The following is a 13,063-nucleotide window of genomic DNA, read 5'->3' as shown; positions in this document are numbered from 1 at the left end:
TTCACAGCTTTCAGTGTAGCCATAGATATAGGGAGAGAAAGGCATAAAACATTGGACAGATTCTACAGTTTGTGTGTGATCATCATATCAGTGAAGAAGATAATTGTATGAAGAAAAGAGAATAATATAGAGATTCAGTTGATAGTGAGAGAAATAGCTGGTTATAGTGCTGCTGAATATCAATTGCACATATTCTTGCGTTTATGCAGAAGCAGACCACCAATATTGCTGAAAGGAAAAAAACTAATTCTGTGACATTATGTACTATATGGCACATAATTTATCTCCGTTATAGCAGAGTGATGTTACCTCTGTTAATCACAGTCAGTTTGAGTCAGTTTTCTGAACACTCCTCTTCCTCCGTCGTCTTTTTGATTGTGGACTTTAAATTCCGTCAATAACATCTCTGTCTTCTTTGACCCCTAGTCCGTTAAGGTACAGTACTGTGGGTGCTTATGGTAGAGATTTCACAACAAATTTTTCTAGCCAACAAATCTTTTGAAGTGGGAAGGCTTTGCAGAAGAAAAATAAGTCGTGAACGTCCTTGTACAAAATGACTATTAACTAGGGCTCTCCATCTGCACTTGAAGCGGCATCACCTTCCCACATGGAAAAAGCAAAGTGACCAGCAATATGAGCAAGGCTCAAACTATCCTCTTCTTCCTTCTTCTTATGATCATCTATCTGGTAGTCAGGCGTCATCCTCAAGTAGTACCTTGTCCGTGTCATCATTATCTCTTGTTACTCCAACTACTTCTCCTCCTCTATCACTCCGTCAGATATCTATAGCTGATTGTGCGACCAGGAAACAACAATACACGTCCATTTATCTGATTATGTGACAACTCAACTCCCACCTGGTCAAGTCACTGGTGGCGCAGTCACTACCACAGCACTTAGTTGATTCTCTTGTCTCTCAGGGTATGATGGCATGTGCTCAGTCTCGCAGGAAGATACTCACCCACCATTAATTCTCACAGAAAGAAGTCCGTTCTGTGCTTCTATGTTCAGGAGAACATGCTCATTGAACTTGAAACTACAGTTCACCATCAACATGTGGTGTAGAAATTATGGACAGGTTATATATGTCTTTCACAGCTCAATAGAAACATAGAACGGTAGAGTTGGAAGGGACCTCCAGGGTCATCTAGTCCAGCCCCCTTCTCAATGCAGGATTCACTAAACCATCTCAGACAGGTGTCTGAAGACTTCCATTGAAGGAGAACTCACCACCTCTCGTGGCAGGCCTGCAAAACATGCAGTCAGCCAAACGATATTTAGCGGCCCGAAGAGAACTGGGAGATGCCGGTTCTCATCTTCCTACATTGAGTTGTCTTTTACTATGTAATGGCAATTTGATTAACGATATGTTCTCATTCAATAAGGTTACTGGCTGTATTAAAATACCAGAGCATAATGCCAATTTTCTCTAGAAGAGCATAAGATTTCATCACCAAGAGCCGGTGAAAGGTTAGAGCTTTTCTAAGCAAAAGAAAACAAAATACAGGATAACACAGAGCTGGATAACTATGCCTCTGAAATGTATTTTGGTCTGTAAATTAGAGAATAATTATTCTTTTAATATATAGTAGATGCACATAATCTTATTAACATGCTACTAATTTTACAGGTGCACACAGTGAAAGATGAAAGCCGAGGAGCAACTCTTGAAGTCGTTGTCAGCAGAATGAAGACAATGCACGCCTCCCTTTCCCGTGCAGCAACAAACACTGGAGAGTTTCTGCCTATGCGCTTTGTGGCAGTTTCAGCAACAATCCCTAATGCTGATGATGTATGTCCTCATCACCATGAACTACAACACAAAAGAAAAAGATTCAGTTCTGTATATTGTGAAAGCTAGGATCACAAAGGAATATAGTTAAACGTCTCCTCTAGATTATAGCACCTCTGCCTATCGTGCTATAACATTTCATCCTACTGTAGGGCGCAGACTATTGAATCTTAAAAATTGGGGTAAAAGGGGGCTGAACTTTTTGAAGGGAAGCACGAGGAGTTTTCCCATTAGTATGAAGTTAAAAATATTCAGTTATAAACATAACAATATAGTACAGGACGTAACTCTTATGACTCGCCCAGGGGGATATGGGGGACTCGGTACCCAGGCCTTTACCTTCTTGGGAGGTCACGGCAGTCGGCTCCCGGGCCCGTACTCTGGGGTCACTCTTTAAAAGGGGCTTGTTACTTGAAGGGATAAATAACAGTTTTGTCTCGTGACGTCAACTGTGGTTCCCAGTAATGGGTACCGGCGCTGCTGCAGACCTCTGGGGCAGATGTTAGGGCAGCTGGGTTGGTGCGGCTCTCCACAGGCAGAGCACAGCCCCAGGGCAGTGTAGGTGCAGATGGTGATGCTGGGCGTTGTAGTGCAGGAGCGACAGCGTGGTAGAAATAACTGACAGAAACAGTGGGGTGCAGTCATCCGAGTTTACTCACAGTTCTTTAGGTTCTTCAGGTGGCTCTGTACAGGTGACCATCTCCCACGTCGCACTGCGTTTTCCAGGCAGAGGTTCAGCACTCCCACAAGTATATCAGAAGCTCTTAATGGGACCCCCTTTCTGTAGGTTCCTCCCTTTGCCGACTTCCCACGCTGGGTCTCTCCCTCCTGCCCTGCGCCTCGCCACACAAAGTCCCGATCGGGTACCTTGAGATCCCTCTGGGCAACTTGAAGTTCCCAGACCTGACTTGGTGCCCTTTTCGGTGGCTTGGGTGCAAAAGTGGCGACTGCACCCTGAAAGTGCAGAAGCCTCCGGTTTTCCAGCCGAGACTTGAAGTAACATGGCTGGTCCAGGGACCGGTTCCCTTCTTGCGGCCTGATCCCTCTGACACTTGGCAAATTCGGGCATACGGGTGCCGTCCTGCACTCACCGTACCCCCTGGGATCCCTTCTATTACTGGAGCCTTCCTCCGTGACTCCCCTCTCACTCTTGGGCCTCTCTGACTAGGCCCCAGTCTGAAGCAGATCTCCTGAAGAGACTCTGCTCCTCTCCTCTTCTCTCTCACTGAAAAAGACCTCACTTTTGTAAGATGGCTTCCCTTTATATACTACTCTTTAAGTGCTCCCATGTTCTACGTCCTCCACCCACACCCACTACATGGTTCCCCCTCACTTTTGGTTCCCCCCACTCCAGCCAGGGACGGGGCAGCAAAAGAAGTGCATAATGCCCTTCCAGCCGGCCTGGAGTAGTGTAGTGTTGAGTGCAGGTGTTGGGGTCCCGGGCAGTACTCCATCCTTACCTGAGAGAAGGAGATGCCACACCTCTGGGTGAGGTGCAGTACCTCTGTGGCGACTGAACCCTCAGGGGCGCCACACTTACAGTTTTGCAGATTTGCTGTGATTTGGCATGTAGATTCCACACTGCATGTCTGCAAAAAATTACAGCACCAGCCACATGTAGAATAATGTTCTGCTTGGAAAAATGAGGGTGCTGCGGATATTCAATGCATCATGGGTCTGTTGAATCAACAGAACAATTTATAACGACCATAGGTAACTGCAAATGTTTCCCCGAATCTGCCTCAATGGTCTTTAGTGTAGGGATGGGCGGACCAGTTGAAGTTCGGGTTTTGGTACCAGACCCAACTTTATTTCAAAGTTTGTTTCGAGTACAATACCCGAACTTCAACCAGAATCCGAACCCCATTGAAAATAAAGGTTACCCGAACTGAGAAAGGAAAAACAAACATTTTCCATCTCTCTCAGTCTTTGAGTTTAGTGAACTGTTCTATACCTTGAAGAAGACTGTTTTATGGGATGGGGAGTGCTAAGTATAGTATATGATAGGATGGAAAACGCAGTACTATAAGAGCCTTTCCTGGTTGTCAACAATCAAGACAATGTCAGGATATTCACAGAACATGCACAGTATATCTAAATATGACATACAAAAGTAGTATAGCAGCATGGACTTTATAAGAAAGTTTCCACCCTATTAATAATTAATGTACAATCATAAGCACGAGTGAAGGGAATCTGTCACCAGGTTTTTGCTACCCCATATGTGAGCAGCATGACATAAGGGCAGAGACCTTGATATCTGTGATGTATCACTTACTGGGCTACTTGCTGCAGTTTTGATAAAATCCCTGTTTTATCTGCTGCAGATCCACTTGTTCTTGGAATCCTGAGCTCTGTATAACCCCGCCCACACCTCTGATTGGAAGCTTTCTGTGTATACTATGCATAGGCAAAAACTTGCCAATCAGTAGTGTGGGCGGGGTTATACAGAGCTCATGACTATGGAGGACAACATGGCATCAGGTTTTCTAGTCCTCTAGTGATAATCTCCTTCTGATTAAAACTGTGAATTTATAAAAACTAAAGCAAGCAGCCCAGTAAGTGGCACATCACTGAAATCAGGATCTCTGTCTCTACATTATGCTGCTATCAGATCAGGTGACCAAAATTTAGTGACAGGTGCCCTTTAATGATATGCTGAGCAAAAGTCATGCAGGATAGGATTTGTCCTTTTATCAACAAAAGAGCACTTATTATAACTTTGAATTTTAGATTTCAGAATGGCTTTCGGATGGAAGGTATCCTGCCATTTGTATGAAAATGGATGAATCGCATCGACCAGTGAAACTCCGAAAAGTAGTGCTGGGATTTCCTTGCAGCAGTAATCAAACTGAATTTAAGTTTGATTTAAGCCTTAACTATAAAATAGCGGGTGTTATACAGACCTATTCAGAAAAGAAGCCAACACTTGTTGTAAGCATGAACTTGCCATTTTTTTTAATGAACCTTTGTTTATCCTTGAATATCTTCAAAATCTGTTTTTTTTTATTTCGTAGTTTTGTGCTACAAGGAAAGGCGTTCAACAAGCAGCTTCTGTCCTGGCAAAGGATGCAAATTTTACCCTGAGCATTGAACATAAAAAGAGGTTGGTCTTTGCTGGTGTATAGTAAAAGATATTTCAATATACTGTATATTTTCAGTATTTCTTAAAGGGAATATATTATCATTTATCATTAAAACCTTTTTATCACAGTGGTTCATGCAGTTTTATAAATCTGCTGTATTAGTTGACTGACTTTATGCCAGAATTGTGTGCCACAATTTTTGCATTTCGTGTCGCGCTGGGTCTCACCCCTTTTTAGTGAGGCCATGACCTCTGATCCAGCAAATTATAAAATTGTGTGGAAAGTCATGGAAGATGGTGTTTTTTTTTTTTTGGGGGGGGGGGGGGGGCGCAAATTAAACCAGAATTCTTTGTTTTTCTTTTTTTTTAGCTTGATAAATGTACCCTATTTGTTTTTTTTCTAATCTCTTTAGAATTTCTGATCGCTTTTTTTTTAAATTATATTTTCTATAAATGATTAGGGGCATCCATCTTGCCTGAGCTTTCAGAGATATGCATTACAGCAGCTACGTGGAAACAATAGTCAGGAGATGTGTTTGTCCTTATTTTAAAGCGTTTTGTAGGCATGGTCTGTGATCTGTGCAGTGGTCTTTGCGCAGAGTGTGGGAGGAGGTGAACTGTAACAATAGCCTATAGTGAACAGTGGATCCTGCGTTATCTCTATACGGCTGTTATCTTTTGTTTGTAATCCTGACTAAGTTGGTAATAGAATGGCTGCTGAGTTGTGATTTCTACAAGCTTAAAGGGAACATGCCATGTCAAAAATTGCTATTAACCTGGAGATGTGGGGTTAATATGCAGGTTAATAACTTTCTAAAGCTGTGCTGTCGCCAGCTGATAGGAAGAAATTAACTTTATTCCTCCTGACAGCCTCTGGTTTTTAGTCAAAGGAATGTCCGGTGCGGCTTCTGTCACTATTCAGTACATACTGAGCAGCAGCTGTAACCATGCCTCAGCACTGACTGACAGCCGACTGCAATGCAGTTAAAGGGAATCTGTCAGCGGGTTTTTGCTATGGAATCTGAGAACAGCATGATGTGGGGGCAGAGAGCCTGATTCCAGCAATTTATTACTTACTGGGCTGCTTGCTACACTTTTGATAGTCACCGGTTTCTCTACTGTAGATGTAGCAGTGGTCAGATTGCTGAGCTGTGTATACCCCTACACACACACACAAACACACCGATGATTGGCAGCTTCCTGTGTACACTGTACATTGTCAGAAAGCTGCACCAGTGGTGGTGAGATTGGACAGATTAGCTGCACTGCCTGGCATAAGACATGTAGTTCTGCAGTGATAATCTCCTGGTGATAAAACACTGATTATATTGAAACTACAGCAAGGTGCTGAGCAAGTGACACATCCGTGGAATCAGGCTCTATGACCCTACATTATACTGCTCTCAGATTAAAGGGGATGTCCACTACTTTAACATTGATAACCTATCCTCAGGATAGGTTATCAATCTCTTATCGGTACGGAGCTGCTCCGTCTACTGATAGTAATATCATGGGGGCATATCTGCAATACCTGACCACGGCCACTATCAGTAGATGGAGCAGCTCCGTAACTGAGCAATTCAGCAGCCGCCGGCCCTGAAAACAGCTGGTTTGTGGGTGTGTTGGGTGTCGTACCCCCACTGACATTGATGCTGTTAAAGTAGTGGACAACCTCTTTAAATGGCAAATACCTACTGCCAGATTAATGATTGATGCTACAAAAGGTATTAGCCCTTATTCAGACAGGCGTTTTTTTAATGACCACAACAAAGACAGAATTGTGAAAGTATATTACAAAAATGCTATCAATTGTTTTCCCTATATCCAATATGTATTAATGAAAAGAAGTTTATACATTTAATTTATTAGTTGAAATAATCTTTTGTCCTTCCACAATGCTAGGCTTCTGATGGCTGCTAAATCTGTAAAAGATTCTAAATTGCGCGGTAGGTTTCTAATTTTTATTCTATGGCCTTCTCTTACTTTTTTGCTACTGTGGACCTGTGGTTGGACCTGTGGTTGATGACAAGCACTGAAGGTTGTGTACATAGTTTTCTTTTTTTTTCTCTTGATGCAGTCAAAAACAATGAGCTTTCTAACGGAAATTGCTTCAGCTAACGCCCCTTTTTGGGGGAATTTTAGGAGGTTTTTTGTTTCCTGAAGTTTTTTCAAAATGTTTTAGAAGCATCTTGGAAGAGTTTTGTGTGCTGCCTTTTTGATTGGACAGTGCCTAGTTAAGAGCAGATTCTATGAGGAGCTGCTTCCAAGGTGTTACATGCATTTTTCTCCACCAGGCGTTTTTCAAAACCGATAGCGGAAAAAAAAAAAAACACTCAAAAGACTGAACATATGAACAGCTAAGTGGTTTTACATTGGAAATGAGTAAAAAATGTTTTTGAAGCTCTTTGTCAGGCGTTTTTTTAAAGAAGACTTGCATAAAAAAACTCTCTAAAAAACTTTCTAAAAAAGTTTGTGTGCATATACCCTATTAGCGCTTCCTACTCTTATTCCGCGCTTACGTGATTATTGGATGTTCAAAAAGTGTAAGAGCTGCTGGGTGTTGGTAGACCTGGTGCACTCAGGAGTCTGATTTTGCCCTGTAATTGGGGTTAATATGCCAGCCCTAGTTACAAGTAAAAAAATCTTTTATATCTTTATGGAGGACACGATGCATAAATAAATATTTATATCATAATTTAGTGACAAATGTGAAAAGTAGCTGGATATTTTTATTTTTTCTTTACATTTTCACCCGATATTCCCAAAAGCGTAAAAAAAAAGAATCTAAAAATGACATTAAGCTTAGATACATGTATCACGAAAAAAGAGGCAAAAATTATTTGAATAACTGAACAAGAAAAAGACTTTAGAGCTTTTAAAACCACATGTATAGAAAAAAAAGAAAATGTGCCTTATGAACAGGAAAATGGCTCAGTGTTGAACAGGTTAAAGGGAATCTGTCAGGTGCTTTTATTTTCATAGCAAACTAATAGTATCCTGAAATTGAGCTTGGGCAGCCCTTTCACAATGTGTAACAGTTATTGCTCTAGCTTGCCCCATTGTCTTGCTGTAAGCTCCAGACAACTCAGAGTCGCGCGCCTGCTAGTCAAGCATATGTAAATCCAAAGTGAATATTCCCCTGTACCCGCACCCATAATCCCGCCCACCCCTCTGCGCCGATGTCAGTGATAGGGTGCAGTCATACTGCCGTATTGCGAGCATAGCATCACATTCCTCGGACTGGCCGGCAGCTCTGCTGTCCTGAGCGTGACAGCATGCATTTCTATGCAGCTGTCACTCTCATGTCAGGAGAGCTGCTGGCCAGTCTGGTGACTGAGATGCGATCCTCGCGTGAGTTAGAGCGCAGAGGGGTGGATGGGATTATGGATGGGGGTGAATATTTACTTTGGATTTACATACGCTTGACTAGCTGGCGCACAGCTCGCCCGGAGCTTACAGCAAGGCAATGGGGCAAGGTAGAGCAATAAACCTTACATATTCTGAAAGGGCTGCTCAAGCCCTATTTCAGGACACTATTAGTATGATATGAAAAATCACTTGACCAATTCCCTTTAAACAGATTCTAGTAGCCAGAACAATTCAATATAGTCTTTGATTTCATATATATTATGCAATTCTTTCTCCGGTTGCCTTTTTAACTGATGACAACTTACATTTTATGGGTTTACACGTGCTGACCATGGCCGGTGAATTGACCCCTGATCGGCTACATGCAAGCTGATCAGTGGTTGTTTATAGGCCTGTTTTAGACAGGTCAACCACAATTCTATGCGCACAGTATGATCGTTGGTACAATCGAACTGTGCACCTACAATATAATTTTATCAGCAGCACATGTCCTGTTTCCACCAATAACTTTGTTTTCTAAGGCAGCTTGAAAATTATCACACCCAAAAACCAAGGGTTTTGCTTGTCTGTCGGGTGCTTGCTGGCCTGTTTAGACGGGACGATATTTGGGAACAAACGTTAATATGAATTCTCGTTCCCTGATCATCTGTCCATCTAAATGGGCCGCCATTCTTTAAGTACTTGAGTTGTCCTCAGACCTCACTCTGTTGCAGGTGAAACCTCCAATATTGTGCTGGTGTTAGGGGTTGCACTTCTGGCTTTAAATTGTGACTAAAGGCCCCCAACACATTAGACTAATATCGACGGGTTCTGCCTATGGTCTAATGTGCATGAAGACGCAGGCTGACTGATGGTAGGGTATAGATGTTGATCGCCCATGTCCGATTTCGGATTGCCGATCTCATTGTTATCCCTGAGATATGACGCTGGCTGACATGTCAACCGGTCGGTTTCTCCTAGAGAATAGAGGAGCGCTCGGCCCGACGAAGGCTCCTGTGTATGGGTGTGTCATCTACAGTATGTAAGCATCATCTAATGTGTATAGCCAGCCTTAGTCTTGTGTTGGCACTCTGCTCTTTCGCCCACTTTCTTTACTTACCCAGTTTGGGGATGGATCGCTCCAACCTCACTATTCTGGTTATTCTGCCACAGTCTCCCTGTGCAACACTCACATGTGAGCTTTCCAGACACCTGTTTACTTCATGGTCCAATCTTCTTCCCCAGATGTCTCCTGAACAACAGTCTGCTTCCATTGTTGTGCCAATTAGATAATATCTGCACTGCAAGTGAGCAATGTCAGCATATTCAGAGTTGCAGGTGTATAGCGCGGTCTCTACTAAACAGGATGAGATTAATTTTTTTATATATATTTTAGTTTTATAGTTGTTGGAAATGAAAACCTGCTTATATTTGAAAGTGTATTTATCTACCAATATCATTGCAGATCTTATACTGTATGGTGTGGGATATCACCATGCCGGCGTGGATGTATCAGATAGGAAAATAATTGAAGCAATCTTTACTGTCGGAGACCTACCAGTACTTTGTACGTACATGGCAAAATAATTATTCTAATCATCAAAATTATTTGGAAGCCATAAGGACATCTTTTCATGACACAAACCAGTGATTCCCAAACTTCAGTCCTCATGGCTCGCCTAGTAGATCATGTTTTCAGGATTTCCTTAATATTGCACAAGTAATGGAACCTGTGGTTGTTTCTGATGTCTTGATAGTATTGCACAGATAATGGAATTAAGAAAATCCTGAAAATATGATCTACTGGGGGCCATGAGGACTGGAGTTTGGGAAACACTGATGCAAACATAGGACACAATGTAAGATGATCTTATAAACCACATGCAAGGTGTATTTCATCTCGGTATCGTCAGTCAGTACCGCTAAATTCACATTCATTGCTGTGATGGATCAGTCACATGATGAAAACAGTGCTTTAGTGACCCCGATGATTTTAAATTGGACAGTTAGCTGGGTCTCCAAATCAGATGTGAATGAATCCTTAGACTGCATTTACATGTTTTTAATTACTCCAATTGCAGTAGGACTGGAACACACTTGCTGCCCATTTTGTGAATTGCTGCAAAACCATGTGTTTTAGCTGCAATTGTGGCAAAAAAACATAAGGCATCTGCAACATGTGAATCCATATAAACAACAACCAACATAGTCCATGCTCTCCCTTATGTCCGGATCCTCTCCCAGTCCATTAGCACCATTGTCACCAGAAATATCATTCAATTGAGCGAGCCAGGAATTATCCCGAGCCCGAAAGTCCATCGTCGGCCAAAACATTGCTGTGAAAACACAAAAACAAGTAAGTATATAAACAACGACAAACATAGTCCATGCAAAAAAAAATATTTGTGGTGCTAATGGACTGGGAGGGGATCCGGACATACGGGAGAGCAATTTCAAAGTTTAAAACCCTTCTTAGACGTAGAACACTTACATGGTGGAACCACGCTTTTCGAGGTGTATCCTCCACCATCTGTCGTCTGCGGCTCCCCTTGGCATTTGTGTCCATCTGTGGTAAGCACCTTTCTCCATTTGGCGTACCTCTCACTTGGAATGAATTGTTTGATTTGATGAATAATATAATATTATGCCTTTGGATGGGTGATCCACAATTTCTATATGGACTTCAATTGCCCAGATTAGGCTTAGCACATTTTCCCCTTGTGGGGCTGCGGATCCCCAGCACATTGCACTTTTTTGTCCCATTTATACATGTTTCATGTACCTATATATGTAAGCCTTTACAATTTTGACTCAATAAAATTTATATCTTTTATGCCATTTTTTACTCATGGTTCTTTTCGTTTTGAACCTGTGAACCCAGCCTTTGGTTAAATTCACCCTTTTTTTTATTATATGAAACTATGAAGAATCATTCATCCGATTGATTTCCATAAAGCCAAAGTGAATCAGTTTGAATGTACCAGCCTGTTTTTTAGTTCCATCGGGATCAGTTTTCGCTTTTTTTTTTAATTGTTATTATTTTGGTCGCTTTAGATATGTTATATTGATAACAGGAATACAAACTAATGTTAATTTGCCATAAGATTGTCAAACACCTTAGATAAGCTTAGATTAGGAAGAGGACGGTCATTGAAGGGAATGTAAGTACATTGCATGTTGCAACTTGTGAAGGTATTGCTACATTGGTATATCTGGGTATTTAGATTTAATGATGGCCAAATCTAGATATACTTATAGTTGGCTTGGGGTCTTGTGAAGGGAGTGGAGAGCGTCAAGTACGTCACTCAGCTATTTCCGGCAGTCGTATGAAAGGCAATCTCAGTGGGATCATCCCTCTTAAACTGTCTATATGGACCTGCAATCCAATATTTTATTTCAGAGAAATACATGTTTTTCTTACGCAGTGGCATGTAAAAGTTTGGGCACACCTGGTCAAAATTACTGTTATTGTGAACAGTTTAAGCAAGTTGAACTTGAAATGATCTCTAAAAGGTCTAAAGATGACACATTTCCTTTGTATTTTAGGCAAAAAAATACAGGTATTGTAATTTTTTACATTTTAAAAATTACAAAAAGGAAAATAGTCTGATGCAACCGGGTCGATGGTTTGGGCAACCTTGGAGATTTGTGTGCTCTGATAACTCTGACCAAGGTTTCAGACCTTAATTAGCCTGTTAGGTTTATGGCTTGTTCACTATCATCGTTAGGCAAGACCAGGTGATACAAATTGCCCAGCTTTAAAATACCCAGCCTCTGCTAACCTTGTGCCAAAAAACAGCAGCCATAAGTTCTTCTAAGCAGCTGCCTAGCACTATGAAAATGAAAATGGTGGAGGCCCTCAATACAGGAGAAGGCTATAAAAAGGTAGCAAAGCGTTTTCAAGTTTCCCTTTCCTCAGTTCACAAGGTAATTAACAAATGTCAGTTAACAGGAATAGTGGAGGTCAAGATAAGGTCTGGAAGACCAAGCAAAATTTCAGTGAGAGCTGTTCATAGGATTGCCAGAGAGGCAAATCCAAATCCCCACTTGACTGCAAAAGAACTTCAGAAAGATTTAGCAGACTTTGGAGCTGTGGTACATTGTTCTACTGTTCAGAGACACCTGCACATATATGGCCTTCATAGAAGTCATCAGAAGAAAACGTCTTCTGTGTCCTCACCATAAAATTCAGCATCAGAAATATGAAAAAGAACATCTAAACAAGCCTGATCCATTTTGGAAACAAGTCCCTTGGACCTATTAGGTTAAAATAGAACTCTTTGGCCACAATGATCAAAGGTATGTGTGGAGATAAAGGGGCACAGAATTTCAGGAAAAGAACATCTCGCCAATCATTAATCATGGGGGTAGATCAATCATGCTTTGGGGTTGTGTTACAGCCAATGGCACGGGGAACATTTCACGGGTAGAGGGAAGAATGAATTCAATGAAATTTCATTAAATTCTTGATGCAAACATAACACCATCTGTAAAAAAGCTAAAGTTTAAAAGCGGATGGCTTCTACAAATGGATAATGATTCTAAACACACGTCAAAATCCACAATAGACTACCTCAAAAGGCGCAAGCCGAATGTTTTACAATGGCCCTCACAGTCCCCTGATCTGAACATCATTGAAATTCTGTGGCTAGACCTCAAAATAGCAGTGCGTGCAAGATGAGCCAGGAATCTCACAGAACTGGAAGAATTTTCCACTGAAGAATGGATGAAAATCTCTCAAACAAGAATTGAAAGACTCTTGTCTGACTACAAAAAGCGTTTACAAGCTGTGATACTTTCAGAAGGGGGTGCTACTAGGTACTGAGCATGAAGGGTGC

At 41.6% G+C, this 13,063-nt stretch overlaps 1 protein-coding gene across 1 annotated transcript in view; it reads left to right on the top strand.

Annotated features, from left to right (window-relative positions):
• The window catches only part of HFM1 (helicase for meiosis 1), a 161,775-nt gene that overhangs the window by 63,529 nt on the left and 85,183 nt on the right, over positions 1-13,063 (top strand). The window contains exons 12-16 of the mRNA XM_073645240.1: positions 1,631-1,792; positions 4,526-4,726; positions 4,810-4,898; positions 6,780-6,823; positions 9,691-9,792. Coding sequence (XP_073501341.1) covers positions 1,631-1,792; positions 4,526-4,726; positions 4,810-4,898; positions 6,780-6,823; positions 9,691-9,792 — 598 coding nt within the window. The remainder of the gene's footprint in view (positions 1-1,630; positions 1,793-4,525; positions 4,727-4,809; positions 4,899-6,779; positions 6,824-9,690; positions 9,793-13,063) is intronic.

Source organism: Phyllobates terribilis, unplaced genomic scaffold (assembly GCF_046119375.1).
Source record: "Phyllobates terribilis strain yellow unplaced genomic scaffold, ASM4611937v1 Scaffold_8__6_contigs__length_399053987, whole genome shotgun sequence".
NCBI lineage: Eukaryota > Metazoa > Chordata > Amphibia > Anura > Dendrobatidae > Phyllobates > Phyllobates terribilis.
Note: the sequence above shows the minus strand (reverse complement) of the source record. Positions and strands in the feature narration are given on the sequence as shown.